We start from the raw sequence: 18212 nt of genomic DNA on the forward strand, positions 1-18212 counted from the left end.
TGAGCTTTGTATATTTGTCGCTCAAACTGTTGTGCATCACATTCACCTTCCATTATGTTGCACTGTGAGTCGTTTGCAGGGCTATTTCATGGGAGTGGTGTTTCTGTTCTATGACACATCCATACATATGAGTGTTCAATCTGAGGACAGTCCATGGGATGTGTGCAATGGGAGGGTGTCAGTTGTATTGGTAGATGTGATGTTGCTGTGTTGTTGCTGTTGTGTGACACAATGTTGTGTACACTCCGCTGTCCCTGTGCTTGAGATGGATAGATGTGTTTTTTTGTAGTATTCCGGTGCATTGTCAGTGACCTGCACAAAGCGGTGTTTAATGGCTGTGAAAGGTTCATTATTTGTGAATGACTCAGACTGTGGAGATAATGACACGTGTACTTGGTGCCCGTAGTGTGAACCCCATATCATGTGAATGACAGTGCCATAATCTGTTGTTGAGATTGATGACCCTGGTAGTTGTGTGTACTTACCATTTGTTGCGTCCATGGTGGCTTGGAGTTTGAGCACCTTTGATGAGCCGCAGTAGAGGCAGGACTTGTAACGCTGCTTGCAGGTGAGTTGCTCTCCTTATACTCTCCATTTCTGCCTGCTGGATCGTGGTGGTTGGACCGCCACGGTTGCATTGGCGGTGTGCAACTTCATAATGTGTCCAGTGTAAACACTGGCTCAGCCGGCCTGTTTGTCCTGCCTCGTCACCGTGGGCATCAGTGCTGCCTGGCGATGCTGGTGGGACTGCTGCGGGGAGCCAACATTGTAATAAAGTGGTCTGACCGCCAAGCCGATGGGGGTTGGACTGTTGCCATGGCGATGCACGGACCTCCAGACTTGTAATGAAGCCCTATGTTTCTAGGTTAAATTAATCATATGTTAATAAAAATGCAGCAACACATGTTGTTACACAGTGCAAAGCCTTTTGTAAAGCTTAACTGGCCCCTTCTCTGTTGCCTATTGCTACATTTGTGTATTAACCTGGTATTAATGAGGTGATTTCTATGTCAAGACAGTGTTAACGTGCAAAAATGCAAAATAAGGATGTAATACTGTCATAAAATGTGCATTGAGCAGCATAATTTGCCTTTTCTTGTTCCATAATTTAATCCTGCCTTCCACATACTTTGCTCCACCTGGACACATAATTCCAGTGTCCCGGACTATAAGGAGACAGGAATGTGGTACATCCTCTATGTAACCCATCCCTTACTTTGGATAGAAGATCCTAAAAAGAGACTTACTGAAGTAGTAGGACTGAGGATTAATTTAAATAATTATTTTTGACACTATGAAAATCTGCAACAGTGAAATACAGAGGAGTTTTAAATCACACTTAATCTTTGCGGCAACAGAAGGAAACCTGCAGATCTGGGCCCTGGCACCACTTTACCTGCTGCACAATATCCATGTCACAATTTAAAATAAGAGGACTTTTAGCAGCGCAAATACACAGCCGTCAGCTGGTGAGTTTTAAGGCTATCAGTGTCCGAATCTGATTACCTTAATTTATTTCCTTAGAAAGTTTCAGCCTCTGGAATGTTATTGATGGCTGACACCTGAATGATGAATGCGCGCCCCAGCTTCTTGTCTGGGAACTGTCACAATTCCTGAGGTAGTCCGCAGATTGGACTCTGGCCTGCAGGCAATGCTCTGGAGCTGCTCTCCTGCTTCTTCAGGACTGCTTTTTACTGCAGGTGTTTACCATTTTTAAAGACAAAAACGCATATTTAAAAATGCACTTAGTGTTGTAGCTTTATCACTGTGGCAGCATTGCGAAGGCTGCAATGAAGCACTTTATAAATGCAAAAAAATCCTTTGTGATGTGCGGTGTTTGTAGGTCTCTGTGCAGAGAGACACTTAAGTGTGCGCACCCACCCAAGCGTGCTTTTTAGAGGGCACTGTGCTCTTGATATGTCTGCTGCCTGCCATCATGTTGAACTGTGTGTAGATTCCAGGAACCCTACATCTTTTATTACACTTGAAGGAGCTTATCGTTATGTCTGCATGCCTTTTGGTTTTGCTTCTGTGTTTTCGGTGTTTCAAAGAATAATTTATTCAGAGATATAGCATGAGTTGTCTACTTTCATAATGATGTTTTTATTTATGGCAAGGATGTAAGGGAACATAAGACGAGAGTTAGGAAAGTGTTAGAAACCATTGGTGCCAGTGGCTTAACTTTCAGGAAAGATGAGTGCAAGTTTCTTTGTCAAAGGGTTGTCTATCCTGGTCATTTTGTGCCCAGTAACGGTATTGAGCCAAAAGTAAATATTTTGGATGCAATTGAAAAAGCACCCAAATCTGTAAATAAGGATCAATTAAGGTCCTTTTTTAGGGCTTTTAGTATATTATGCTACATTTGTTCAAAATTTTGCCTGCAAAATTACGTGTTTTTGCAAACTGTTAAAGAAAAATGCAAAGTACTTGTGGGATGATGAGTGTGAAAATGGTTTTCAATTCATAAAGTTAGAAATTGTTGCTGCCCGACCTCTTAAACTGTTTGACACAAAAGATTTAAGCATTATTATCACAAAAGCGAGTGACTGTGGTCTAGAGGCCGTGTTAATACAGAGAAGGAGCAATGGTTGTAAAGCTATGGTGGCGTTTCCTTCTAGAACGTTGTGTGTAGCAGAGTCTTCTTACTGTGCCCTAGAAAAACATTCTCTTGTCTTGTGGTGGGGCACACAGTACTTTAAAACTGATCAGAACTTATCACTTGTCCATCTGTTCAGCACCTCTGGAGGAAGTAGGGATACTCCTCGTAATGCCAAATGCCAGTTGAGTCTTTAGTAACATGCCTCGACAAATGAGAAAAATGTTACTCAACCTGCAGGTCTAGTAACATGGATACTCTACCTAACTATAATGTCCTGGACCCGAAAACTGGTCTCAAATTGTGTGATCCCAGTCATATATTTTGTTTTTAGGGAGCTGCCATTTTCTTCATTAACACAAACTAGAGCATGGGTACTCACAAACATTTTCCCAGGGGCTGCACACTTTGGTCTGTGTTGTGACCAAGGGCCGCATTGATGCTCGCAGGGCGGCAATCGGAGGGCTGGTGATGGGAAGGGGTAGTGGTAAAGTGGTTGTAGAGTAAGTGAAGCGTATATATCTAGTGTCTGAATTGCACAATGTGAAACCAGAAACTTGGGTATAAATCCTGGCTTCTCCACTTAACCAAATTGTGTGATCCTAGGCAAATATTTGACTTCACTTTTCCTCCTTTTTCTTCATCATCACATATAAGAACCTTGAAATACGTCTTCAGGATGTATGCTGCATAATAACTTCTGTGTCTGATTTAATCAAATATAATGTTAGTGTACAATAGAAACCCAGCCCTCCCAAAGAGTTCACATAACAGCTGGCTTGCCTCTTAGTTCACAGTTCACATTGTTGTCAGGGTGTGGGGGAAAGGGAGATGGAAGTTTTTTAATTTATGTTTGAAACGGATCACTCTAAAAATACTTCTCAGTGCAGTGATATAATTGTGTGTACTAAGGTGAAACGGTTCTACAGGTTAATGAGATGCACCTTTTGAATTTCAAACAGATCATACTTTTATATTTCTGCTGCACGATGTCTCTAATAATGAAGGTGTATCTAAAGTTGAGTTCCAGGACACCCTAGTTACTCCCTTTTCAATTAGCCTCCAACTAAATACTTGCCCGTTTAGTAAACAGTGTTTAGTGCTGGTGCCACGGCGAATAAAAAGCAGCACAGTGCTGCTGTTGACCTGGGGGCTGCATGTAAATGTCAGGAGGGCCGCATGCGGCCCCCGGGCCGTACTTTGAGTATTACTGTACTAGAGCATCTTCAAATATACGAGTTCACCCTTTCTGCTGTACAACATTTTTTATTTTTATTTACTAGACTAAACGTTTGCTCCATTTCGAATAAGATCGAGCCCACATATAAGGTACACATGACCCCTAGCTTGCCTCTTAGTTCAATAATAGCATTGTCATCAGGGCAGGGTAGGAATATTTCCCAGTTCATGTTTAAAAACTCAGGTTTAATAAATATATTACTAAAGCATAATGTGGTAGTGCACTGTCATGTACACACAGCAAATTTTCCATTTAAATGTCCAGAAATGTCCCCACTAACATGCAGTTTTACTAATAAAACTATGTAGTGAATAAACAATATTTGGAAATTGGGTTTCAGCAAAACTATTTAACATGTGCACATCACTAAGTAAAGTGTTCTGATTTGTTTTCACCCTCTAAAAATATTTTTTTAACCACACAGAATTACAAAAATGTGCCATCATAACCACTGATATATATTTTGACATGTTTTACAGCTCACTTATTATCTATTTCAATGTTGTGTTTGCACAACACAATTGTCACACAGTTCACGTTACAAAATACTTCACAGTAAGAGAAGGAACAGTAAAGGTAGGAAGACAAAACTGACTTTTGACCTCTGCCTTAATGCCGAGCAAATGTGACAAGATAAAAACAAGATTTAAAGACATCTTTATTGCTCATTCCTTTTTTGAGTGAGCAGAACACCTGGTATTTGTCAACTCGCCAGAAAGGGCAAGTAGGCCCTACAAATAGCTCATCCTGATTAAATCTGACTCACCATAGTGAGTGGGTGAATGGATTTTTTGAGGCCTGAGTAATTTAGTTACATTCTTGAAATTTTGGCTGGTGTAAAAAAGCTTGCTGCTGATTGTTTGTTATGATTACCTTTGTGTGAGAAAGATTCTCACCAAGAATATTTACATGATCTGGTATATGCAACTAGGTTAGTGGACGTTGCCATGAAAGGGGCATTGTCTGAAGTTCAGTAGAAGTGCATACTAGAGACTGATTATGAAATACCTGTCCTAAGGATGGTCCAATTCCAGGATGTTACATGACTACTTCATTCCTTACAAGAAGGTTGCTGATGAGCTATCAGTGGTCGATGGTCTTTTGTGAAGGTGTGAGTTACTAGTAGGTTTTAAGAGTTTGCAGAACAAACTCCCGAACTTAATTCATGAAGGACATATTGGTGTACATGCCTTGAAAAACAAATTGAGAGAGCATTTTTGGTTCCCTGAGGTTAAACATTTTTGTCAGGGATTGTTGTACATATGTTCTTAGCGACAAAACATGAGTGACTATGCCTAAGCCTATCACTCCTGCGACCCGCAGTAATTTGCCATGGCACAAACACTTGCTTCATACTTTGTGTTCTTTTAGATTTTTGGGGAGTCAATCCAAATTTGGTCTTGTTTTGATAGATTACTTTTCTAAGTGGCCCAAATTAAAATTTGTGGAAAGTATCAACTCGCGTGTCATCATTGAGTTTCATCAAGAGGTGTTTTTAAGAGAGAGGTGCTTTGAAGAGGTAAATACTAACAATGGTAGTCAACTTGTGCTCGGAGAAATGTGTGAATGTTTGCAATCTTTGGGGAGAAGGCATGCAAGGACTTCCTTTGATCAATCCCCTATGAATGGATTACTGGAGCTGTGAATTGCGTGATTAAAGATCAACTGTAGTTGCCACTGATTAATGGTTCAGAGTGGAAATCTGTAGTCAGGGACATGTTATGGGCCATGAGGATCCCACCGCACATCAGTACTGGAGTGTCACCTTTTACTCTATTAAGAGGAAGAGTAGCGGGCTCGAATTTGACCTGGGAGTAAATGGATAGGAAAAGAGTGAATGAAGCAAAGCTGGAGGGAGTTGTGATGTCAGGCATATGGTTCAGAATAAATACAGTACAGTAGGTAAGGAATATCGTATTCTTCCAGTGGGGCTGGGTCTGTGCCAGGATGAAGAAGCCAGGCCATGTGCTGAAAGGATATTATTGTTTCTCTGCACCTGCTCAAGTCAGAAAGGTGAGGGACCATGTGGTAGTGTTAGAAAACGCTAAAATGTGGAACCAATCTTTTGTATATATTGTCCCTGAAGCTTGTCCTTCATATGCTATGTTTTGTTAAACTATCTACTAATATATTATTCTGTGTTGTGGGAGAAGTGAAGATTACAAATGATATTTTAATATTGTTGGTTTTGTTGTCTAGGAAGGATTGGAACACCTGGGGTGAAACGCTAGGCATGGAACCCTGGGGGGATGCTGCTGGGACTCTGGTACAGTCAGTTGTTGGTGAATAAACTGCATCTCCTTCCTTATGCTGTGTCATCGTTTCATACACGCTCCACCCCATTCAGTGTGGTGTTGCTGGCTTTTTCTGCTGAGTTGCCTCTAGCATCTTTCCCATGGACATGGAACCTAAGCTAAGTGATGCCATGGAGAAGTTATTTACTTTGGGTAACTAGGTGCCAGATATGCCTAGTGCTCTTTGCTCAAAATTTCACATATTTTTAAGCCTGTTGGTAAGTGGCAACCATATCATGGCACAATTACCCAATCATGTGACACTACATGTTGTTCTGTTAGTCCTGGATGGACTGATTAAAAAAAGAGTGCAGTAGATGCTGATGCTTGATCTGGAGGCACATTTGTACTCATTTGGTGAGTGGGGTGGCTTACATTGGACTGGAGTGGGGCGGATTGGACTGTCGTGGGGTGGATTGGATTGGGGCAGGCTGGATGGATTGGAGTGGGGTGGCCTGGATGGATTGGAGTAAGGTGGACTGAGCTGGGGTGTGGTGGATTGGATTGAGATAGAGTGGGTGGATTGGAGTAGAGTGTGGTGGATTGAAATAGAGTGTGGTGGATTGGGGTGGGGTGGATTGGAGTGGCATGTATTGGATTAGTGTGGGGTAGATTGAAATGTGGTGGGGTGGATTGGATTGGGATGTGGTGGGCTGCGGTGGGATGGGTTGGATTGGGGTGGGGTTTTGTGTGTTGGATTGGATTGGAGTGGGGTGGATTGCATTGAGGTGGGGTGGATTGGAGTACTTGTGGGGTGGATGGATTGGAGTAGGGGGACTGGGTGGATTGGATTGGGGTGGGATGGATTTGAGTGGGGGTGGATTAGAGTAGGGTAGGCTTGATGGATTGGAGTGTAGTGGAACTGGGATTGGGTGGGGTGAATTGGGGTAGAGTGAGGTGGATTGGAGTGGGGTGGAGAGGATTGAAATGGGGTGGGGTGATTTGGAGGGGGTGGATTGAATTGGGGTGGATTAGATTGGGGTGGGTTGTGTTGGATTGGGGTAGGGTGGATTGCACTGAGGTGAGGTGGATTGACAGGGGAATTAGACTGGAGTGGTATATACTGGAGTAGGGTATAACTGATTGGGGTGTATCACATTGGGGTGGGGTGGAATTGGGTGGATTGGAGTGAGGTTGATTGAATTGAATGGGGTGGATTAGGGTTCAGTGGATTAGATTGTGGTGGACTGGATTGGATAGTAGGGGTTTGGTGGATTAGATTGAGTTGGGTGGATTAACGTGGGTGAGATGGATTGAGTGGGGTGGATTGTGGTGGATTGGACTTGAGTGGGGTAGACTGGAGTGGGGTGGACTGAATTGAAGTGGGGTGGATTGGATTGATGTGGGGTGGATTTTTGGGAGAAGGGTGTACTGGATTGAGCTGGGGTAGATTAAGGTGGTTTGGAGTGGGGTGGATTGGGCTGGAGTAGGGTGCCTTAATGTGGACTGGATTGGGCTGGAATGGGGTAGATTGGCTTGCAGTGAGGTGGATTGGATAGCGGTGGACTTGGTTGGAGTGAGGGAGATTGGATTGGAGTGGGGTGGGTTGGAATGGGGTGGATTAGACTGGAGTGGGGTTGATTAGACTGCAGGGGATTGCGGTGGGTTGAGGTGTATTGGATTGGGGTGAGGTGAGGTGTATTGGATTGGAGTGGCTTTTATTAGGGTGGATTGGATTGGTGTAGGGTGGACTGGATTGTAGATGGTGGATTGTGGTGGATTGGACTGGGGTGCATTGGGATGGAGTGGGTCAGGTTGCTTGGATTGAAGTGGGGCAGATTGAAGTAGGGCAGATTGCAGTGGGGTAGGATGTTCTTGATTGGAGTGGAGCTGATTGTTTTTGATTGGAATGAGGCAGATTGTGTTGGTATGGGGTGGGGCAGATTGGAGTAGGGCAGATTGTTTTAGGTTGGAGTGGGGCAGGTTGTTTTGGAGTGGAATGGGGCAGATTTTATTAGGGTGGATTGAAGTGGGATGGATTGTGTTGGTGTGGGGTGGACCGGGTTGTGGGTGGATTGGATGGGAGTGGGGTGAATTTGGAGTGGGACAGATTGTTTTAGATTGAAGAGGGGTAGATTTGAATTTGGCTGACTCGAGAGGGACAGATGGTTTTCGACTGAAATGGGGCAGATAGGAGTGGGGCGGATTGGAGAGGGGAGATTGCTTTTGATTAAAGTGGAGCAGATTGGAGTGTGGTGGATCGAGTGGGGCAGATTGTTTTGGGATTTAAGTGGGGCAGATTGTTTTGAAAATGCAGCAGATTGGAGTCAGGCAGATTGTTTTGGATTGGAGTGGGGTAGATGGGAGTGAGGCAGATTGTTTTGGAGTGGTGTAGATAGCTTTTGATTGGAGTGGGGTGAATTGGAGTAGGGCAGATTAGATTGGTGTGGGTTGGGAGGAATGGAATGGAGTGGGGTGGATTGTAGTGGATTGGATTGAGGTGAGTAGTTTGGATTGGAGTGGGGTGGATTAAAATGGCGGGGATTGTTAAAGGGTGACCTGGAGTGGATGGATTGGGGTGCACTGCACGATAATGTCTTAAAGCTTCATTTCAGAAATTACACATAATAAAGAAACAATGTTGCTTTGCAATAGCAATATTTTGAACAAGTTAATTGTCATCTTTTGAGAAGAGCGCCCACAGGTAAAAACAACAAGACACGAGTGGAAAGTGAGAAAAAAACGACTTGCCAAAATAAAAGAAAGCTTTAAAAAAAATAAAACTCTGCAATTTTGTTGTCCTGCTGGGCTCATTTTTGCCAGTCACAAGCCTTCTGTTTGGAGGGCACTAGAAGTTAAAAAGAACAGAATAGTACCTCGATCACGCCTGGCGCAGCAGACGGGCACTAATTAAGTTGAATCAATCAGTGCTTGGTCCCTGCTCAACACAGAGTAATGGAAATGATGCCAGGCCTACCTTGACGAATTATGAGACTGTAAAGAAGAGTGCCTCTCAACCCAGCAAATGGTGAGTGACAGGTAGGCTCCAAGCCCTTTACTGTACACAACAGAGTCTCGCAAGCAAGACGCATGCGCTAGTGCATTCACTTGCAGGCTTGACCCTAAAAAGAAGGTCCCACATCAAAGGTAATCTTTTGGCCAGATGGAGGGGTGAACCAGGGCTTGATGAGAGGAGCCTGATTCATTTAATTTACACTATTCTGCAGCAGTTTTCACCATTTTCTAGGAAAAATCTGGTTTGAGCATTTTGAGCAGAGTTCGGTCTTTTGTTGTACTCTTCAGAATCTTCTCCTTTTGGGGAAATTGCTTTGAGAGTCCTTCTATATGAATAATTTGTAGAACAACAAGTTTCTCATCTTTGACACTTTTTAGGTCGAGCGCGCAAGCGCTTTGACCTGTTGTAAATATTGTGGGCTTTTAACCATGCCCACCGCATGCCCATCACTCTGACTCGTTCCTGGACTTGCCTTCCAAAAATCCTTTGTTATGATTTGTAAAAGCTTTACATTTGTCCCTCCTTGGGGTAGTTTTGTTACCGCCTTGCAGACTGCCCCTGTTATAATTATGATTGCCGAAATATTTGACTTTGAGCAAACTTCTTATATGTGTCTCCTTCGCTCTCGTGCTCATGGCAGATATGGTGCTTTGAATAGGCGTGCCATTATGTCAACTAATGCCGTGCCCACCGCGAAGGGATCATGGGCACACATAATAGACCAGTCTTTACAAATAAGGCATTCTGGTAAAACAACTGTGACCGGAAGCCCCAACCTTTTCTAGAAGTATGTGCATTTTTGGCCTATTTGGAGCTGGGAAATTAGGCAGAGCCGATATCTGAAGTTCCCTTACTAAGCCAGTATGTCTCTTCTGGGAGTCACACCTAGCGTTGCTTAGGGCTGGATGACTGAATTGACTGAAAACATTTCAAGGTCACTTCTGATACCTTGGGACAGCTTAAGCTGAGGATGTTCGATAATATTGTCTATTAAGACAGTTTATATGAGGAATTATGATTGATCTGTAGATTTGCCTAACCAGAGGGACAACGACTCTGATATACTCCTGGATATTTTTATGACAGTAAAAGAAAACGTTTTTTTCCCAAGAATATTACGAACCGTCATTTCCTCTCTTATTTCCTGATTCAACTTTAACTCCTTTCAGAAAGCGTGCTTGATTTTTAACCGTATTTTTTCACAAAACATCCTGTAAATGTGCTGTGTATTTTGAGTGGCTATTTGATTGTGTGATGATCTTTTGCAGGAACTAATCGAAATAAATGTTACACTACCGACTCAGAGTGAACCCGCACAAGTACAGGTGAATCCATATTTATTTTTCTTTGTTAATGAATTTTTGTTCAGCTCTATCTCTGTTTGCTTAATTGGAAATCGGTTGCAAGATTGCATGTTCTGTAATTTAAGTTTTTGAAACCTCCTTTTTATCTCTTATAGGTAACTCTTATATTCAGGCTGTCTCAGGGACAAACATACATAAATGACCTTCCAGTGAAGAGTGGGGTCACCCGGCTGTTGTTTGACACTCTTATATGTGAGTACTCTTGTGGGCAAGCTAGATGAAGGACTATTAGCAACTGGCCATATTGGATCCTGGTTTCACAAAATATATGTTCAGTGCAGCGGCTACATACACATGCCCTGTATTCAGCAAATACACTGCCTTATGCAGTTTGCAGAATGTTCCTTCCTCATTCCCACAGTCCATGACCGGGTACTCCGGGATGCGCTGGCAAGAACATTTTACAAAATGGAGCTGCTGGCATTTTATCCTCCCTCTCCAGTAATCTTTAAATATTACATTTTTTTCTAACGTTACAGGCTTATTGTGCTAACAAATGCATCATTTGTCACTATACGTGTCGGCAGTCTGCTCTTCCTATGCCCATAGGTGGTTTCTTATCAATTCAAGAAGAACACTTTAAATGATTGTCTTGCCTCATCCAACTCCTTACTGACTACAATCCTGGCATGCTTATGTCTTACATTCGTGGGTCCCTTGCTCATCACTACAAATAAAACATCCCAAAAGAATATAGAAGGAAGAAAAAACATACTGATTACTCAGTCTCTTCGTAATAAACTGAGTAGTAAGTTAAATCTCCATATGTTGCAGACTGCAAGGTGCCTCTTCTGTATGCATTCTAGTAGATCCCTATATAATCATTTCTTGCAACCTGCATGAGTGCATCGTAGGTGGCTGGTATTGACTTTGTAAAATATTAGATAATGTATCTGTGGAAATAAGGAAAACAAAAAAAATATTACACCACTCTTTCCCTCCACCTCCTTCCGGCCAATTCCTGATGTACAGAAACTACATAGAGAAGCAGATTGTGAAATGAATACACGAAGATGCATCTGTATCTGCAAGACTTTGTACACTCCCAGCCTTTCTTTGGTAACCTGAATAATATTGGGTTTCAAGAAAACCAGTAAATAACCCTGACCAATTACGTGGTACACACCACACAAACTGAATTGATCTAGCACTAAATAGTAGGTGGTATTATTGCTCTGCTTCACTGTATTATTTATATTAAACTTGGAGGTTTGAAAGACTAAGAAGACTTGATCATGGATTTGTTCTACAGAACACTGTACTGGGTAGATGCCCGTGGTGTCACCAGCAATAAACATCAGACTGCTCCCACACACTTGAAGCCTGAATTTTTCAGAAAGGGCAGCAGCAAATGTCCTTTACCTAAAGGGAAAACGTATTTGTATCAAGCCTTTTCTTAAGTGCGGCACACATATATGCCAGCTAATTTATTGCTGGGATGTGATCTTTTCACAAGGGACATCTTTCTGCATTGGTAAAATATTGTGCCAGAATACCAGAAAAGAGCATACGCTTGTAAATTGCGGCCTGCCGAGCTAAACATGCCTCAGCAATCGGCAAACAGCCTGTCTTTCATGCAGGCGTGCATGCCTCATGTGCTACATGCCCAGTTTTCTTTCAGTCTACATACAGGGCACAACCTTCCAATAAAATAACAGTTTTTTGGCTATCCAAATGAATTCTGAAACACTGTAATTGAAGTGTTGACTTTTTATTAAGAAATGTAGAAGTTAATAATTGTTTTGTGCACTGAGTAACATGTAATAATGAATATGTTGACATTATCAATACGGTTATACAGTGTGCAACTGATAAGTTGTATGCTTTTCCTTATAGAGGGGTGTTGTTTCTATCTTTTCTCATTGTACCTCTTTCGTTTTTAGTGTTACCTCTTCACCTCTGAGGACAGCAGAGTAATAAGCTGTCACTGGTTTTTAACCTCTGGATGAAAGAAGGTGTTTGGCACATAACATTAATTTGTAAAATGTTTGCAGTGATCGAAACCAAAAAACAATTTTCTGTATTCAGAGGTCTGTCCTTGTCACTGTCCTGTTCCTATTTTATCTTGGAGGCGTTTATAATTTTCAAACAACCTGAATTCTGTCAGAATCACAAGTTAGAGGATATGGGATTAGTAATTCGTTTTGAGAGGTGGTAAACTTGTATTGTTTTTCTTTATGATTGCAGCAAGTATAGATTCAAATAATTCTGGAGGTGAGAGACATTGGGGATCTGTAAGCATTCGAATTCTGGTCAACGAGTGGCCCCTGGCATCGAGTTCAGGTTCCACACTGATCGTTGTTGAGGAAGAATTGACGAAGATCGACGGGAATGAGGTATGGTGGTTTGCACTAGTAACTCTAGTAGTGGTGTGTATCAACGGCTGAATTGATGCGCAGAGAGACCATTGTTGTCCTCTGTTAATTTCATAAACGAAGTGTGCATGACCAGGTGTCTCTACAGGGAGCAAGGACATTTCTGTTGTTGCCTTTATAGATTGTTGTGGTGGCTAAGAGAATATCATGCTGTAAAGCCATACCAATGTCAGAAGAGTGGCAAACATATTAAGAAAAAAGTTAATACTAATACATTTTTGTCACTTAAATTTGTTTGATTTCAGAAGCAAACAATAGTTTCCCCATTTCATGGACTTCACTGTGCTTTTCGTCCACGATCACTCCTGCTGCTTTCATTCCATTGATGCATTAGAACTTCACAAATTTGTGTAATAAATGGGAGGGAGCAGAACCCCATTTCTTAGGTTTGTACTTAACATATTAATGGTAAATTAACTAAGGTCTTTATCCTGAATTGATTTATGCAAGGTGGACAGTTGTTTCTGACTGTTGCTACGAGAACCAGTACTATTCTCATGCTTGCCAAAAAACATGCTTCTTCTTTTGCACTTCCCCAAGCTGCTGAAAACAATTCCCACACTGACATTTGCACGTGCATCCCCTGCTGACTAGGAAGCACTCTCCTCAGACCCTTAGTGCCCAACAGCTCAGAAGCTGCAGAGGAAAAAAAATGTCCAGCTTACGTGTCAAGCATTTTCAATTCTATTAAGCACACAGAGGCGAGGATTATGCTATCTCTCTCTTTACTGTCCAAATACAGCAGCCAATCAGTTAACAGTAAACAAAAAACTACACATCCCATGATGCTACAATATAGTATCACATGCCCCAATCACCAACCACGACCTCTGTCCATAAATAGCAGAAATAGCATGACCCCAAATGTCACTTCCTCTTTATTTGTCAAAGTCAGATAATCCTTAAGCTTCCAAAACAAAACTTCTTACGTAGGTGCTGATCCATCGAACCTCCAAACCAGATCTGGAAAACCAAAAGAGCTCAACGGGAGCCAGAAGTTGCGAAAACTTCCAAGGAACTGAACCATATATGAATGACTTCATCTACATACAAACGGATAGAACTTCAGGTAGTCTTCTGATCAGACCCTAAAACATAAAATAATAGAAGGTAATATCTCATAAGGTTAACTTAGTCAATAATACTTTGAATTATCTAATTAGTTCATAGGGGAGGGTAAAATCTAAACAATACAGTGTCAAAGTGCTATACATATTTTTTGAATATATGACATAACAATGTATTTTAAGGGAGGGATGATCCTCGCCTCCGTGTCCTTAATAGAATTGAAAATTCTTGACGCGTAAGCTAAAAATTGTTTTATTCTATTTCAGGACCGGAGGCTCCAATTATGCTTGTTTAAAGCTGTCCAATAACCACAGTAGCAACATCTACCACAGGTTTATGAAAAAATTACGGAACGTAGATTCAGATGACCAGTTCACTGCCTTCATAATGTCCTCCAATCAAGAACCCAGGGCAAATGTCTTGGAGGTCACCGCCCCTCTAACAGAATGAGCTCCAAATTGACTGGTATCTATACCTGTTTCACCCATTAACCATCTCATCCATCTTGATAGAGTGGCTGAGGAAACTGGCTTAAAAGGTTTCTGTAAAGAAATGAGTAACTGACCAATAGCAACCTGCCTAAATTCATCAGTAACCACCTCATAATCCTTTAAACATTGAACTACACACAGTTTTGAATTATCCGGATACATTGGATAAGTTACTGACCTGCAATTAGTTTTTGTTCTTCTGGTAATATTAAAAGTAACACCTTCAGGAGAATGCACCCTACCAGACAAGTCCAATGCCTTGACATCTAAGACTCTCTTACATGAAATCAGGCATAATAACATAGTCAGTTTTGCTGAAATCTGTTTACGAGATAAATATTTATTGGCAGGCCAAGCGTCTAAAAACTTTAAGACAATGTTCACATCCCACAAGACAGAATATCTGGTTTGAGGTGGGTTAGCTAAACGAATACCCTTCAATAATTTAAAGACCAGAGGATGTTCACCTACAGGTTTACCATCAATATGAACATGGCCAGCTGAAATGGCTGATCTAAAATTATTAATAATTCTATAAGCCAAACCTGAACCAGCCATTTCTGCTAGAAGGTTTACAATCAGTTCAATGTCTGACTCCATGGGATTAATACTCCTTCCATCGCACCAACCATGCCATGCTGTGCCATGCTGAGGAATATCTTTTATGAGTTCCAGAGGCCCAAGCTTGCTTGATAAAATTTGCAGCTTGCTGCGAAAGACCTGGGGAATTCCCTCTCGACCTGAAATCATCCAAGCCATCAATGTCAATTTCCCTGATATTATCAGTGGATATTGAAGGCCTTCCGGACTCAAGAGAAGATCCTGACGAGGAGGAATGAGCAGCGGGCGAGCACAAGCCAACTGCAGAGCAATTGGGAACCAAGGTTGAGATCTCCAAAATGGAGTCACCAGTATAATGTCTGCTTTCTGTCTCCGAACTTGAGACAGGACCCTGGGTATCAACAGAAATGGAGGAAAGGCATACCCCCGAAAGTGGGACCAATCCCGAAGAAAGGCATCTGTCGCCAGAGCCAGAGGGTCCGGGCGCCAGCTGAAGAATTTTGATAGAAAATCATTGGATCCAGTTTCCAGTTGCTGGAATCCATCAGAAATCTGGAATTCCAGTCCGCTATTGTATTCTGGACTCCCGGGAGATACTCTGCGAGGACAATAAGATGATGATTTAGACAGTAGTGGCAGAAGTCCTTGGCAATCTTTGCCAGGATTCTGGACTTCGTCCCCCCCTAGCTTGTTGACATACTGTACAGCTGAGATGTTGTCCATTCTCACCAGAATGCAACAGTCTGTCTTCTGAGGAGAAAAACTCTTCATGGCAAAAGAGCCCGCTAGGAGTTCTAGGCAATTGATATGAAGAGTCTGTTCCAACCTTGACCATCGTCTCCCGGTCACTAGGGAGCCGCAACGGGCTCCCCAACCCCACCGACTGGTGTCTGATTCGATCACCACCTTTGGGTGAGAGCCGAAAATGGCCCTGCCGTTCCAGGCTTCCATGTGTTGGAGCCACCAATGAATTTCCGACTTGACCTCTGTGGTTAAAGGAATCAATTCTGAATAACTGAGACCCTGCTGCAGATGTCTGATTTTGAGTCCCTGCAAAGCACGGTAGTGAAGGGGGGCTGGAAAGATTGCCTGAATAGATGAGGCCAGAAGACACACTATTCTGGCAACGTTCCTCAGAGAAATAGTCAGACTGGACAAGGCAGATGTCAGCTCTCTCTTGATATTGCAAATCTTTTGCGAGGGAATAATTCGTTGGGAGAAGACTGAGTCTATCTCGAAGCCCACAAACTCTTTCACTTGTGTTGGTTTCAATAACGACTTCTGCACATTGATAAGGAAGCCCAAGTCCTCTAAATGCGTCAGAAGAGAATGAAGGTCCTGAGCCATCAAAAATATATCGTCCTGATAAATGATCAATCGGACTCCCTTGGTTCTCAACCATTCCATTACTGGTCTTAATAGTTTTGTGAAGCACCAAGGGGCCGACAACAGGCCAAACGGAAATGCATTGAATTCCAGACATTGGCCCTTCCAAAGAAATTGCAGAAATCTCCTGTGAGGAGGGAGGATGTGAATCGAGAGACAAGCACCCTTTAGGTCCAGGCGGACCATCCAGTCTCCTTCGAATAGAATATCCCTCAACATGTGGACCCCTTCCATTTTGAAATGTCTGTACTAGATCCAATAGTTGAAATCCTTTAGATTCAATACTAGTCGATGACCCCCTCCTTTTTTGTCCACCACAAAAATGGGGCTGCAAAAACCGGAAGGGTGAAGAGCTGAAAAACGTACTGCTCCTTTGTCTAACAAAGCCTGCACCTCTACGTCTATAAACATCTGATCTGCGTGGCAAAAAAAATTTGTATAGGAGAGGATAGTTGTGTTGGAGTACCGATAAACTATAGATGAAAGCCCAAAACTGTCTGAAGAATCCAAGGATCCCCAGAGATTTTTCTCTAGTTGTCTAGAAGCAATCCCACTATGCCCCCAAGAAGTACCTGAGAATGGGGAATAATGCTCACCTGAGTAACAAGCTTCCTGGATTCCTCCTTGTTGCCCCCTACAGGGTCCCTTGTGAAATCTGGGCCGACCTCCTCTGGAGCGAGTGGGGTAGGAAAGCAGAATCGGATTGGTCTCCATACCAACCACCTCTTCCTCTGGGGTAATAGTTTTGAGGACTTGAGAAATTTCCTCGGCCGGGCATACGTCCTCCATAACGACCGGCCCTGACAAAAAGGCCCTGTTTAAAAACTTTTTTAAGGGACATTTGCGCCTTATCCAGGGAATAAAAAGTGTAACAAAACTCTTTGATAAAAGTGGATCCAAAAAGAAGTCTGTCTGTAGCTGGGCCTGCCTCCGAAGAGGCTAAATCCGCTAGTTTCGGGTCAATAGGCATGAGGATAGATTTTCGGCGTTCCGCAGATATTGTGCAGTTGGTATTGCCCAGTTGACAAATGGCTGTCTGAGCCCATCCAATCAGAACATCTGTGGCTACAGGAGTGACAGCAAGAAAAGCCATATCTAGGATTTTAGTTAATGGACCTATTAAATCGAGGAGCTTATCCTGGCAGAGGCGCCAAGACCTATCCAGTTCTTTCTTAGGATCTTTCACAATTTTTTTCATGAAAGTGACCATGGTGGGGTCAGTTTCAGGAGTGTCGGACACCTTATTGTCCAAATCTGGTCTAGGACATTCCTAGACCTCGAAGGTTGCGCTCGAAGGCGCGACCGAACCTCTTTGTCAAAACTCCATCTAATATTGGAGTGTACATATTGTGCCACTTCAGCGGACGGTAGCCAATTGGATGATCTGGGGTGTACAATCTCAGAGGGGTCAAAATCCAACACCTGAAGAGGAGACGTCTGTTTCTTTGATTTTTTTACTGGGACCCGGAGCCTCCAAGTCCTCGGAGTACCTAGAAGAAGAATCCTTATCTGAGGAGGATGGGGAGAAAGTAGAATCTTTTCTTGAACTATAGTTATGTTCGGCAACTCGCTTCTTGCACAGTTTTTCAAATAAGTCAGCATGTAAGTCACCAGAAGGAGCATCAGATCCTTCAAAATTTTTTGATTTAGACTTGGATTTAGGTTTAGTCCCTTCAGAAAGGGGTTGCTGTCTGTGAAGCCAACCTTGGGAGTGAGCGTAGTCAAAAAGTTGGCCCCAAAAGGGTCCTAACGCTCTCACTAGGGCATCATTAACTGACTATTGAACCCTGGTATCAAGGGCTTCCACCAGGTTAACTTCTAGCTGGTTGCCAATGTCATCAGGGAAGTACCCTGCTTCTTTTTCATCCCTTTGAGCTATGA

The 18212-nt window shown here is 42.7% G+C and overlaps 1 protein-coding gene across 3 annotated transcripts in view; it reads left to right on the forward strand.

Annotated features, from left to right (window-relative positions):
* Window positions 1–18212, forward strand: part of GINM1 (glycosylated integral membrane protein 1) — a 220889-nt gene that overhangs the window by 61251 nt on the left and 141426 nt on the right. For 2 of the 3 annotated variants that reach the window (XM_069235277.1, XM_069235278.1), the window contains exons 2-4: window positions 10355–10411; window positions 10546–10642; window positions 12638–12786. In XM_069235277.1, the coding sequence (XP_069091378.1) occupies window positions 10355–10411; window positions 10546–10642; window positions 12638–12786 (303 nt within the window). The remainder of the gene's footprint in view (window positions 1–10354; window positions 10412–10545; window positions 10643–12637; window positions 12787–18212) is intronic. The other variant, XM_069235279.1, reaches the window with a different exon arrangement.

Source organism: Pleurodeles waltl, chromosome 5 (assembly GCF_031143425.1).
Source record: "Pleurodeles waltl isolate 20211129_DDA chromosome 5, aPleWal1.hap1.20221129, whole genome shotgun sequence".
Classification (NCBI taxonomy): domain Eukaryota; kingdom Metazoa; phylum Chordata; class Amphibia; order Caudata; family Salamandridae; genus Pleurodeles; species Pleurodeles waltl.